Source organism: Cryptomeria japonica, chromosome 8 (assembly GCF_030272615.1).
Source record: "Cryptomeria japonica chromosome 8, Sugi_1.0, whole genome shotgun sequence".
Lineage (NCBI taxonomy): Eukaryota > Viridiplantae > Streptophyta > Pinopsida > Cupressales > Cupressaceae > Cryptomeria > Cryptomeria japonica.
Window position 1 is genome coordinate 599,477,190 of NC_081412.1, and position 14,102 is coordinate 599,491,291.

The 14,102-nt window shown below is 37.6% G+C and overlaps 1 protein-coding gene across 1 annotated transcript in view; it reads right to left on the reverse strand.

Annotated features, from left to right (window-relative positions):
* Positions 1 to 6,509: 6,509 nt before the first annotated feature.
* LOC131049300 (uncharacterized) overlaps positions 6,510 to 14,102 on the reverse strand; it is a 91,193-nt gene continuing 83,600 nt past the window's right edge. The window contains exons 7-8 of the mRNA XM_057983348.2: positions 7,097 to 7,391; positions 6,510 to 6,575 (exon numbers count right to left, since the gene is read on the reverse strand). Of these exons, the coding sequence (XP_057839331.2) occupies positions 6,510 to 6,575; positions 7,097 to 7,391 (361 nt within the window). The remainder of the gene's footprint in view (positions 6,576 to 7,096; positions 7,392 to 14,102) is intronic.

Here is a 14,102-nt window from a genome sequence, read left to right on the forward strand (position 1 = left end):
GACATTGATGGCAATATACAAAGATATCTCTCTGCTTCACATCTTCTCCCCAATCTCTTCCGTATTATTTGTAGCCAATACTGCAGATATCTTCTCTGCTTAAGATCTTCTCCCCCTTTGACAACAATGCCAAAGTGGAGGCACAAACATCCATGTTCCACTATGCTGCTCCCCCTGAGGAGTAGCATCCTTCAACACATCAATCCTGAAAAGATTTGACAATGAAATAGCTGACTGATGTGGAGCATATACCTTTAGTTCACCTCTTGAAGGGGAAACACCCCTAATTCACCTCTTAAATAGGTAATTGTAGCCTTCGGTAGAGGCTTGGTGAATATATCTGCTAACTGCTCCTTACTGGAAACATGTTCCAATACAACCTCTTTGTTCTGAATTTTCTCCCTCAAGAAATGATACTTGAGTTTGAAGTGCTTGGTTCTAGCTTGCAATACCAGATTCTTGGAAATATTAATTGCACTTGTGTTGTCACAAAATATACTCACCGGTTCAGATACAAGGACTTTGAAACCACTTAATACATGCTTCATCCAAATTGTCTGAGTGTAGTTCATAAATGCTGCTACATATTCTGCTTCAGCTGTGGACTGAGCGATACAACTCTTCTTTTTTCTCATCTATGAGACTAGTCTACCACTAAGAAAGAATGCACCACCGGTTGTGCTCTTTCGGTCATCCACATTACCATCCCAATCGGCATCAGTAAACACTTTGAGATTGAAATCTTTACTGTATGGATACCACAATCCATAATCTATGCTACCAAGTGGGATTCTCTTGGAATTTTCTGAAAATGTGCAACAATGCCCACTGCATGTGCTATGTCTGGTCTGCTGTGTACTACATAGTGCAACTTACCAATCATTAACCGATAATCTTTCTCATTCACCAATGCTGGGTCATCTTCTTTTGATAATTTACAACCGGTCATCATCGTTGTACCAACCGATTTGCTTTCTTCCATGCCAAAGGTCTTCAACACCTCTTTGACATACTTGGACTGAGTGATAAAGATACCATCTTTCATTTGTTGAATCTGTAGTCCAATGAAGAACTTAATCTCTCCAATTAGTGACATCTCAAATTCCTTCTTCATTTCATCTGCAAATGCATGGCTCATCTTCTCATCTCCACCAAAAATTATGTCATCAACAAACACTTCACAGATCAGAATGTGATCTCCTTCTGACTTCAGATAGAAATTGCTATCTTCACTTGTTCTTTCAAATCCAATCTTCACAAGATGGGAGTGTAAACGTTCATACCATGCTCTAGGTGCTTGCTTCAATCCATACAATGCTTTATGTAGCCTACATACCATATCACTGTCTTCTGATAGGGCAAACCCATCTAGTTGCTCTATATACACTTCCTCTTCAAGTATTCCATTCAGGAATGCAAATTTCACATCCATCTGATACACTTTGAATCTCTTGAAGACTGCATATGTAGGTAGCATTCGAACTCCTTCCAATCTAGCTACTGGAGCAAAGGTTTCTCCATAGTCTTCTCCTTCTTCTTGAGCATATCCCTTACATACCAATCTTGCTTTGTTTCTTACCACTATGCCATCTTCATTCAACTTGTTTCTAAAAACCTATTTGGTGACAATAACATTTTTGTGCTCAGGTCTGGGTACCAAAGACCATGTACCATTATTTTCTATCTAGTCAAGTTCCTCTTCCATAGCCTTAATCTAGTCTTCATCTTTATGTGCCTCTTTAAATGTTTTGGGCTCAAATTCATAAATCATGCAAGAATTTTCTTTGACCTTTCTTCTTGTAAGAATTCCTGCATCCTTATCTCCTATGATCTGCTTTGGATCATGATGTAGCTTTACATACCTAGGGATGATCTTAACTGATTCCTCTTTCTTTTCTTCTTCATCCCCATCTTTATCATCATCGACATCATCATCTACTAGTGTAGGAGCACTGTTACTTGTACTTGGTTATTTTGTAACTAGTTCCCAGAAGGTTACATCTGGTTCATCTACCGCTCGCTCACTGTCGGTTTCCTCAGGTTTCTCAGTGGTTTCATCAACTCTAACATTGATACTTTCAACAATTCTCCGAGTCTTATTGTTAAAACACTTGAGAGCTTTTCTCTTGGTGGAATACCCTAGGAATATTCCCTCATCACATTTTGCATCAAACTTGCTTTGGTGTTCACTTCTCTTACTATAACACTTGCTACCAAACACTCTAAAGTAGCTTACTATAGGAATCTTACCGGTCCAATACTCACAAGGAATTTTATCCTTACCTTTCTTGATAAGTATCCGGTTCATAGTGTAGACTGCAGTGCTCACCGCTTCTCTCCAAAAAGTGTGAGCAACCTTCCCTTGAATCAACATCATTTTGGCTGCTTCAACTACAGCCCGGTTGTTCCTTTTTGCTAGGCCATTCTGTCATGGAGTCCGTGGGGCAGACAGTTGCCTCTTGATGCCATTCTCTTCACAATACTTATTGAATTCACGAGAAGTGAACTCACCTCCTTGGTCGGTTCTAAGGCATTTGATCCTCTTACCGCTTTCCTTTTCAACTAGTGCTCTGAAGGCTTTGAACTTTCTAAAAGCTCCAGACTTGTCTTTAAAGAATGTGACCCACATCATTCTTGAGCAATCATCAGTAAGAATCATAAAGTAACTATCTCCTTGAACACTCATAGTTTTCGTAGGACCACACAAATCAATATGCACAAGAAAAAGTAAAATATCTGCTGTGAAAGATTAACCTTTGAAGGTTGAGGAAGACATTTTCCCCAGTTGACATTCTCTGCACAAAGGATTCTCCAGTTTGTTCAGCATAGGCAATCCTCTAACTGCCTTGATCTTACTAGCCTTCACAATGTTATCAATACTTTCATGGCAGAGTCTCCTATGCCATATCCAACTATCATCAAACTTAGCCATTAGACATTGACTAATATTTGTATTTAACTAAAACAAGTTACCTTTGGTCTGCATATCGGTGGTCATCAGTTCACCACTCTTTCCTTTTATTTTGCACACTCCATCTTTTAATTCCAGAGTAAGTCCTTTATCATTTAGCTAAGCAACACTCAAAAGGTTATGCCTGAGACCTTCTACCCAATACACATTATCAACACTGCTTTTTCCATTTAGGGGGATGGACCCTTTTCCTTTTACCATACATGGTGCATCATTACCAAATCGGACTACACCTCCATCATACTCTTCCAGAGACAGAAACTTTCTTCGGTCACCAATCATGTGGTGAGAACAACCACTAATAATAACCCACTCATTAGAATTATCAAAGCGGGAGACAAGAGCCTTCTTGTCTGACACATCTTCCTTGACGACTACAAACTAGGTCTTTGCTTTCTTCATCTTCTGATTCATCATCAGTGACACCTTCATCAACTGCAACGAGACAGTTTCTCCTATTTCCTCCTTTGAACTTTTTGAACTTCTCTGGTTTGTCCTTATTATCACTATTGGGACAGTTTACAACAATGTGTCCTATCCTATTGCAAGAAAAGCATTTCAAAGGGAGTTTACCTCTGTATTTTTTGTTCCCTTAGGAAGTCTCTTGGCCAGAAGAGCTTCAAATTCCATCAAGATCTCCTCATCATCCATATCTCTGCTTTGTCTAGGTTCATAGCTGGTACCAGCTTCTTTACCCTTTCTAGATAGTGCAGCAGATGCCCTAAAGGCCGAATCAATCTTCTGAACACTACCATCATAACTATTTAGCTCATATGCGGTCAACTTAGCAATGATAGAATCAAGGGATACCTTTGTCTTGTCAATAGATCTCAGCTCCTGAATAGCGGCAACCCTTATTACGTAGATCGGTAATAAGGTTCTCAAAACTTTACTAACAATGGTGGAATCATCCATTGTACCTCCTGAACTCTTGATGTCTCCAACAACAATTTTAATCCTTATCCCATATTGTTGAATGGTCTCTCCTTCAACCATCTGCATGTCTTCAAAATTTCCTCTAAGGTTTTCTTCCTTAGCTTGCTTCACATGCTCATCACCATAGATTGACTCCAGAGTATCCCATACATCTTTGGGATTCTCTTTATCCTGAACATCTATAAACTCAATATCAGATAGACTGCTGATAAGAGTTTCTATGACTTGCCCATTCTCCTAAATTTCTCTTCTTTGATCATCAGTGAGAGTACTGGTAGGGACAACATAAGTATTCTCAATATAGTTCCAGTGTTGAGCACCCATGCTTTTAATGTATATCTTCATTTTGTCCTTCCATATCTTAAAGTTATCTCTATTGAACTTAGGACCTTCCCTCTTCTTCATTAGAATAGGATCTTTTCCTCAAGCAGTTAAGCTTACAACACAGAGGACCTGGAGGATGCTCTGATACCAATTGATGAATAATGATGAATAGTAAATAACCAACAGATACTGAGAGAGGGGGGGGGTGAATCAATATGGACAAATTCTTCTTCAACAACTCAAACTGCAAAGACTGCACTGACTAGCAAACAATATCACCGATCTAAAACAAGGCATTACCGGTAAAACACAGTATGACTGTGAAAGACATAAACTGGTAACACTTAGATCTTCACAAAGCCTAATATCTCATTTCCACTTCACCCATATGCTTAAGCAAGTAATACATCAGAAATACAATGACCATTGGATCAACATGCTTTACCGCTTAACAAAAAACACTAAAACATCACATGAAAAAGAATCACACATAACACACTGATTTTTCACCTAGAAACCCAACTGGGAAAAACCACGGTGGGGATGAATACCCAGAAGTTGTTCTTGAACTCTTTTGAAGTTCGCTCTGTTAGGAGCCTAGTATGGTTAAGGACTTTACAACAGGTTCTGCTAGGAACCAATCCTACTAGGGATCACCTAGTTAAGGGATGGCTAAATACCCGGTTAAAGGTTAAAACCCTGTTAAAGGTTACCTTGTCAGAGGATTTAAAGAACTCAATGATTTTGAGTCACCCTATTAAAGGCTTTACAAAAAGCCTGTTAAAGCTACCCGGTAAAGGGATTTTCCAACTGCTGAAATGGTTAGAAGACAACAGGTAATACACTGATCTGATAACAACACTTAATGCCAAGGCAATTCCACTTTAGTTCCTTTACATTTGCAATCACATTCTGCAAATCTCTACTCATTGCACCGGTCTGGCAAGAATCAAGTATCTCTTCACTTGGATACACACATAACATTTGCCAACAACTTCAAAACAAAATCATCATCGACCTTATAGACAACAATTAGGTCGGTAGCCAATACATAAAACCCTAAGCATCTAGGTTAACAATACAGTCGGTCCAATCCTGACCGTTTAATCACATTGCATAGAGTAAAAAAATCTTGAACAAATCTCAAGACGTTCTCCATCATCCGTTCTTCACCACTTCTAGAAGCCGATAACCCATCATGCACTCTCCTCCATCTATTGAGATTTTGCACATTCCCGAGGTGTAGAATCAATCTTCTTCATGGAATATCCTCAAGGAAATTCTTCACGCACACAAGGATGACGTGGCAACACGATCTCATCTTCATTTCAATGCTAAATCATCACAAAATGTTGTCAGTCAAATCACACAGACTTGGAATACATCAACCGGAAACTTGGAAGTTGAGACTACCAACCGGTAGTCATATCAAGTGAAACCCCAATACAAACTTTGCAAATACTGGTTCACATTCAACATACCGGTTCACCTCTTTGCATATACTAGTTCACATCATCATACCGATTCACTTCATACCATCATACTAGTTCTCTTGCCAGTTTTCTTTCTTCAATATACCAGTTCATATTTCAACATATTGACATCAATGACAATATACAATATCATCATGTCATCCAACTCTGCACATATTCCAACAGAAAACATGGTATCTCTTGATTTGGTTCAATTACTATTTTAGGAGAAAATATATTTATAGGATTAATGGATCTGTTTAGGATTGTTTCTATCACAACTCCAGGGCCAACATAAAGAATGCGATATATCACATTGTTGTTTGTTAGGTTATTTTCTGAACAGGTGTGGATTTGTAATTTTATTCATTTGAGAAAGCTATCAACATAAGAGTTTATGCTTGAAACATGAGTGCAAAAGTATCAACTCACCAACAACTATTTACAAATTAGGTCTTGCAACTAGCATTTTCATGGAAATTATCATAATTTTTTTTTGGTCGAGTGGAGAGATAGTTACAATACTCACAGATTGCAAGTGCGCTTTGTATCATATTAGGCTACTCCAAAGAGCCAAACAAACAATAATTGCGATTTCATATAGTAGGCTTTTAAAAAAGTCTTAAATTGTATCGAATCATAGTGCAAATATGAAGTTGGTTTGAAGAGATTAAGAGTACACAAACAACATAGATTAAGAGTACAATACTCACAAATCACAACCGAGATTTGTAGTAAAGCAGGCTACCCCAAAGAGTCAATCAAACAATAGTTTCTATTTCACACAATAGGCTATTAAAAAGGTTTTAAATTGTATCGAAGCATAGTGCAAATACAAGAGCTGGTTGAAGAGTGTGAGAGTAAGCGTAAACCTGCAAGTATTGTTCAACAAAATGGACAATAACAAGAACTCAAAAATCTAGAGTTGTATGCATCAAAAGTCATATTAACTTATTCAAAATTGAGTTTTAAACATCAACATGGAATTCCAATAGTATTTGGAATCCAACAGATGAAATGAAGAGTCTTTGCAGAAAATAAAATAACAACAAATTATAAATTTTCAAAAAAACGTAGAAATTTAGGCATCCCAACTTGGCGGGGCCATAACTTCTAGCTCATAACTTGCAATTTGAAATCCCTTACACTGTTGGAAAAGTCTCAAAGAGAACTAATTTCAGTCCCTTAAAACCATGGCCTTTGCATTAGTGAGTTAAAGGATTGACGACACTTTTGACCTTAAATTCTGCACCGAAGACCTTAAAAAATGTGATTTACTAAACTGGAGAAAATACCAAAAAATTAGATTTTCGGTATTTTTCAATTGTGTCACCTTAAACTTGTTTTGGATCATCCTCAAAAGCCTCTAGATCATCCCCCCCCCTTGAAAGACAATTGGCCCCATTGCACTAGCTTGTTGCAGCAGATGAGGAAAGCGTGTAGCAATATGTTCACTAGTAAACCACTTGCCTTGGCGTGGATGTTTTCCTGCTTGGATAACACGATACAAAAGAATTTGTGTGCTACAAAGAGTTTTCATAAGAACCTGAACAATGTGATCACTGTCTGATGGAGTAGTGGTCTCTGAATTAAAATCACTAGCATGAATTGTATCAACATCTAAAGTGTCTAGCAAAGGTGAAAAATATGGATGAAGCAACTCCACATTAAAAATAGGATGTGATGCTCTGCAAAAAGGAAAAGGTTAGTCAATAATAAATAACACACAACACACAAGAAACCGTTAGTGTTAATCAATCAAAAACTAATCTAAACAGGCATATCAAAAGAGATATCAAAAGCATGACAAAATATCTAACTAAGAAGATAAATATGATGAGACATCTCCAAATGCCTCCTAACATGCTCTTGATTTCTTCTCCTTTGTTCCTCTCCTCTCCAAGTTCCAAAATAGTGTAGCTCTCAGCAGCTTTTTGCACTATGGATGCTTATGGAGGATTGAGATTGAAATATTTTGCTCTAAATGTGAATAAAAAAGCTAATACTAAATGCTATTGATGCTAAAATGATTTATTTTATCCAAGATGACAAGATATTAGTGGTTTATGCTAAATGCTCTCTAGAATTCACTATAGCTTAAATGCATACAAGTTTTCAGGATCTGGATTATGAAGAAATGAGCTCTATTTATAGGAAAAATGGAGCAATGGATGGTTGAGATTGAGCAATCTCAACAAGGGTTAGGATTGAATGATTTCAAATCTATGTGAGGGCTTTCAATCCAATCCCAGGATGACAAGTGTTAATGTGAGATAGGTTGAGAGGAGAGGGAATAAGCATTAAATGCTTGACATGACCTTGGGAGTTAAGGTCAAGGTTAGTTGAATGAATAAACTCTTTATATAAAGAATAAAGCTTTTATCCAATGGACAAACTCTTGTGCAAAGGCAAAAGGGGATAAACATGGTCAAAGCAATAAATGCTTGAGGAGACAAGTTGAATTAACCATAAATGGTTATGTAAGAGCCATTAATGGTCATGTAAGAGCCATTAGTGGTTTTGGAAGACTTTGGAGGTTAAATTGTTGAACACACAAAGCATTAAATGCTTTTCAAAGACTTTGAAGTATTTGAGAAGTGACTCCATGTTGCTTAGGAATGTGACAATAATTAGGGAATGGATTAGGCTAATTAGGAAGGGGTTAGAAGAATCTAGAAGGAGATTAGATTTGCAAGTGGATTTGGTGGGTGAGGGAAAATAAGATTTTTATTAAAATAAAATTCATTTATTTCAATAAATGTGTGCAAGTTGCATTTTTAGGAGAATGCAAGTGGGGGGGTTTTAATGATTTAAATAAATGTTTTATTTAATTTATTTAAAAGAGGAAAAAAGGGGATTTAATTAAATAAATAGATTTTATTCATTTAATTGATTTGAATTTGGTTTAATGAATTAATTAAAATAAATTGAATAATTTATTAATTAATAGGAGAATGTTTGAAGATGAATTAATTAAATATTAATTTAATTAACTGATGGCTAGTGGATTTTTAATCAAATAAATAGCAATTATTTATTTAATTAAGTTGGACAGATTTGTGTGACTACATGATGAATGCCTAAAAATGGTGGAATATTCAATTCAAAAGCATTCTCTCTAATCTGCAACACTATGGCCTTCGAACTATCAAGTTAAATGACCGATGACACTTTTGACCCCAAATTTTGCTTCGAAGACCTCCAAAAATGCGATTTATTAAAATGTAGAAAATACCGAAAAATTAGATTTTTCAGTAGTTTTTCAATTTTATCACCTTCAGCTTGTTCTGGATCATCCTCGAAAGCCTTTGGATCAGAGTTTGGTATAGAATGATCTTGAGTGGCTATAATCTTCAGCCAAATCTTACATGGTGTAAAGCGGAAAAATCGAACCCTAGTCATTCTCCCCTCCCCAACTCCGAGGAGAGAGAAGGGAGAGTCACTAGGGTTGATGGTTTTCACTTAAGAGAGACTTTACATTCAAAAGAGGGGTTGAAACCCACAAGACCCAATCCCACACAATGCGAGATTGGATTCTATATGAGTTTCAAGGGTTAAGACATCAAGGATACCCTCTTTTGTAAAGAATGTAGATAGAAAGATTGAACTAGGAATGCATGTAAAGTAGGAAAGATTCGCTTATAAACAGAGATAGGGATATGGGATGAAGCTGCGGACCTGAAATTAGCAGTAAAATGTCGAGACGGTGCTGTTCTGTAAATTTGAGCGAAAGTTGACGGGATGATGGCGCCCGACGTGCACACGGTCCTCCGAAAAATCCGCGAAACGAAGGGGGATCTGTTTGTCTCTGTACAAGGATTCCAGATCTTCAATTACAGCCACGTACCTGCAACCTACACATAGAAAAGAGAGGACGATTGGGGGGTTAGGGATGAGGGGTTTGCCTTTAGGTCAAACCCCGGTTTTGGAATTAACCAAGAAATGAGAATGTTGTAAATGTAAATGTTTGTAATGTAAACAAGTACTGATACCTTGTTGTAAGAATGTTTGTATTCTTACATGCGAAGGTGTAATGTATGTAGTATGTTGTATGTTGTATGTGATCTCCTCTTCAATGGTTGAATCCTTGTCTTGAATGCAACACTTAGCCTTGAATGGAGACTTAGAATGCTCAATTGCTTGAAGGAATGCTTGAATGCTTGAATATCGTTTCCGCCCCTTTTTTCCATCTACCAAAATGGGAGAGGAAATGTAGTTTATATACTTGTCAATTAGGGTTGATAGACTGATCTTCGCGACCTTAGGCCGACCAGGAAATATTATTTTCCAATTTGCAAACATAAAGACCCGAGACCCAAAAGAGACCGGGCCCAAAAATAGGGCCAGGGACCAGGGCGCTGGGCACCCTAGTCCTGAAGGACCAGGGCACTGGGCACCATGGTCCCACCTCCAGGGATAGCATGGTGCAAGGAGGATCAGGCCAGGGTGCTGAAAAATGCAGTTTTTGATGTCATGAACAAGTTTCGGGGTCTCCATTCAGGTTCCGTGTTGCATCGCCATCGTGAAGACCCAAATGCAGTCGAAATTGCAAGTGTCGCAATTTTAGGACGCTACATTTAGCCCCCACTTTAGCGGGAGTATAAGCGTACGCTCATACTTCCGGTAAAGTACATGGAAACAACATTGAAAAACTTTCACCACGTCAAGGAGGCAAGATACACCAAGGCCCCAGTGGACTAAGGATCTTACGACTTCGATTGACAAAGTAAAAGGGAAGATCACGAGGGAGAACCATGACTATCAGTAGTAAGGTTCCCTCACTATGAGTCATGCAAGAAAGATATCAAAAATTTTCAAGGCAAAGCTAAATTTGTCAAGAAATTTTCAAGTATCTTGAAAAGATATAAACGGGATGTATGCCCCCCTACGTTAAAGCGATCGCACACACCTCACCGGGGGTGATTTCTTTAAGGTAGTGATACATATAAGAAATGAGAAAGGAGCACGTTATCACAAGGATTTAGCCCCCAAGTGTGAGATAAGCCCAAGGATAATAGACACAAAACACAAAGCACAAGGTGACTTCGCTTTCCTCGGGGTCAGTATGCTGTACGATAATTCATGTATATCATATGTATGTATGCATAATTGTTCTTCATTCCCCAATCAAGGAAGGTCACCTAGAAGAAGGGAACACATGTGTCTTTTGAGTCAACATGAGAGAGACCAAAAGAGATCTCAATGTTTTGCATCGTCCTCAAGTAGACAAAACTAAGGACAACAAATAGAAGAATGAGAATAACACATAGAAGAAGTAACAAAAGAGAGGAGGAGAGAGTCTGCTATGCTAATGAACTAGTCTAGCATGTCATCTACCCCCCGATCTTGCTGATCAATATTTCGGGAAGGTAGGAAACACGCTAGAGGAGGAACATCCAACATAGCAGATGGAGCTATCACAAGATCCAAACAAGGGCTATGTTCATGTTCCGAGCCACGTTGTTCTTGTCTAGGAGCTAGGATAAGTGCTTTAGAAAATTCGTTAGATAAATGGTTATCAACATCAACATATTCATATTCACTATCAGAATGAACAGGAGTAACATTTTCATCATGAATAACATTTTCATCTATATCATCATCAAGATTTATAAAAATAGGATCTTTAACTCGCACAGGATCAAGACCATCATGCATCTTATGTTTAGGAGATTTCGGCTCAATCGTCGGCTGAGGAGAAAATGGAATAATACTGGCTGAAGGTGTTTTTGGGGATTGTAAAGTTTGAGAAGCAGCTGCCTGAGCTCTAAGACGACGCCTTCGTCGGCGTTCACGTGCAGAACGATTTCGTCTAGTCTTAGTAGGAAGTTGAGAAGATTGAGGAGGAGGAATGTTCTCATCCTTATCACTTGGGTGTTTAGGTTGAACAATAGGAGAAGAGGAAGGTCTCTTCTCTCCATAAGAGGAAGGAGGAGGAACTGCTCCATATAAGGGAGGAATATTTGGTTTAGGAAGGAGACCAAGTCCATCATGACGAGGAGGTATAGGTCTACTTTTAGGAAGTTTATTAATCATAGGCATAGTCACATTCATAGGAATGGGTTGGGAATCTTCTTGAGGAAAGACATTAGTTTTATCTTTCAAAGGAAGAACTTCCTTCTCAAGAATGATAGGAATGTCAAGTTTGGGTGTTCTAGGTTCACTTAGAGATAGGATCATATCTTTTTTCCACTTTTGATAAGATTTAAAAAGATGATCACTTCGCGGAGGAAGAGATTGGAATTGTTTAGGCCAAAAGTAATCAATAGGAATGCTAGAAGTTCTTTCAGCTGGTTTAAAGAGGCTATGATTGACAGTAACAACTTCACCATTATGGGGAAATTTCAAACATTTGTGAATAGGAGAAGCAATAGCTTTCATGGAAGATAGCCAAGGATAGCCTAGCTTCACACGAAATTGTTCGGATGATGGAATAATAGCAAAGTCCACATCAAGGGATTTGTTATGGACCTCAATAGGTAATGTAATAGAACCAATTGCAGGAGAAGAAAATGCATCAAATAGTTTCACAACCACATTTGTTTCATCATAGATCACTTGATACAATTGCAAAGTAAAAAGAAATTCTTTAGTAATGATATTAACCATACAAGAAGGATCAATAAGCACTCCATGACAAGGTGTATTCTTGACTTTTGCAACTATATATAAAGGACCATCAGGTGCCCTGATAGTTTCACTAGAATCAAAGGTGATGGAAGGTTCTTTAGGGATTTTCTGCTGCTCTACAAAGTTAATCACATTCGGTGTCATAGACACAAGATCATCAAGTGAGACAGAGGAATCAGTAGTATCAATCGCATTAGAGGTATGAGAAGGCAATGGATCAATAAAAATCTGAAGATTTTGGTTAGGAGGAGCTACAGATGTGTTGCCTTTATCATTCACATCAGAAACAGAAATAGTATTATTATCAATCAAATCTTGAATTTTACCCTTTAAAGCAAAACATTTTTCAGTATCATGCCCAGGATGATGATGAAATTGACAAAAAGATTTGTTATCAAAATAGGGTGAGTTAATCTTTGCAGGATCTATTTGCTTTATAGGAGGAAGAGTAAGCACATTTTGTTCCAATAACTTATTCATAATACTATGCAATGATTCATTCAAAGGAGTAAACTTTCTTTCTTTCTTGAAAAACTTAGAAATAGGAGGCACACCTGATGTTGCATTCACATTGTTGTTGATGATGTTTTCATTGAATTTAATTGACTCTCTGTTTGGTTTAAACTTCCCAAATGGTTGTTGACTACTATCACCCTTATCACTTGGAGCCATAGGATTTGCTTGTTCCATTTGACTCACAGTCAGTTGATAATTGTGAAGAGTTGCGCACAACTGTTGGAAAGAAGTAAACTCAGAAAACAGAAGTTTTTCTCTAATATCTTTTTGTAAATTAGAAATAAAGATTCTTTGAATATCATTGTCAGGTACTGGAAAAGAAATTTGAGCATACAAATGCTTATATCTACCAATGAAATCAGTCACTTTTTCTTTAACACCTTGTTTACAATGCATTAAATCAATCAAAGTAACTTTAGGACTTATATTGTTTTGAAATTGTTGAATAAAAGCATTTGCAAGTTGTTCGAAAGAAGTAATAGAATAGGAAGGCAATGAGCAATACCATTGTAGGGCTTTATCTCTTAATGTTCTAGTAAACAGTTTTGCAAGCAACCTTTGGTCATAAGCAAAATCAGTACATATTGTTTGAAAGGTCTTAACATGTGTTAGAGGGTCACCCTTGCCATTATAAAGCTCCAAATGCGGGATTTCAACATGTTTAGGGGGGATAGCTCGAACAATGTCAAGAGAAAGTGGGCTCGCAACATCAAATGTGGGCACACTAAACTTAGATTGATTCATAGAGGCAATTTGTTGCTGCAAAGAAGAGACAGTTTGTGCAAGATTGTTAATGGTCGCTTCAGTCGAAGAGTTCATATTAGATGTGTTAGATTGTGATGGAGGTATTATGTTATTGAAAGAAGGTATTGATTGAGAGTAAGGTGGTGGGACACTATGATAGTTAGTCATATGAGATGATTGGAAAGGAGGAACACTACAAGGAGGAATGGAAGGGTTAAATGAATTGCCCCCTTGTGTCATGTTTATTTGTGGAGATATAATAGGAACACTCATTGAAGGAATGAATGAAGAAGTCAGATTGAATGAAGGAAGAGGGTTGATTGAAGAAGAGGGATTGCCCCCATGACTGGTGATCATAGGAGGAATGTCTTGTATTGAAGTAGTCATTATGTTTGATGTAAAAGTAGGTATACTAGCAATAGAAGTTGTCAAAGGAATAGAATGATTAACTTGAGTAGGAGGTTGTGTATAACCTAAGGTTTCGGCACAACTTTTCATCGGCATCACAT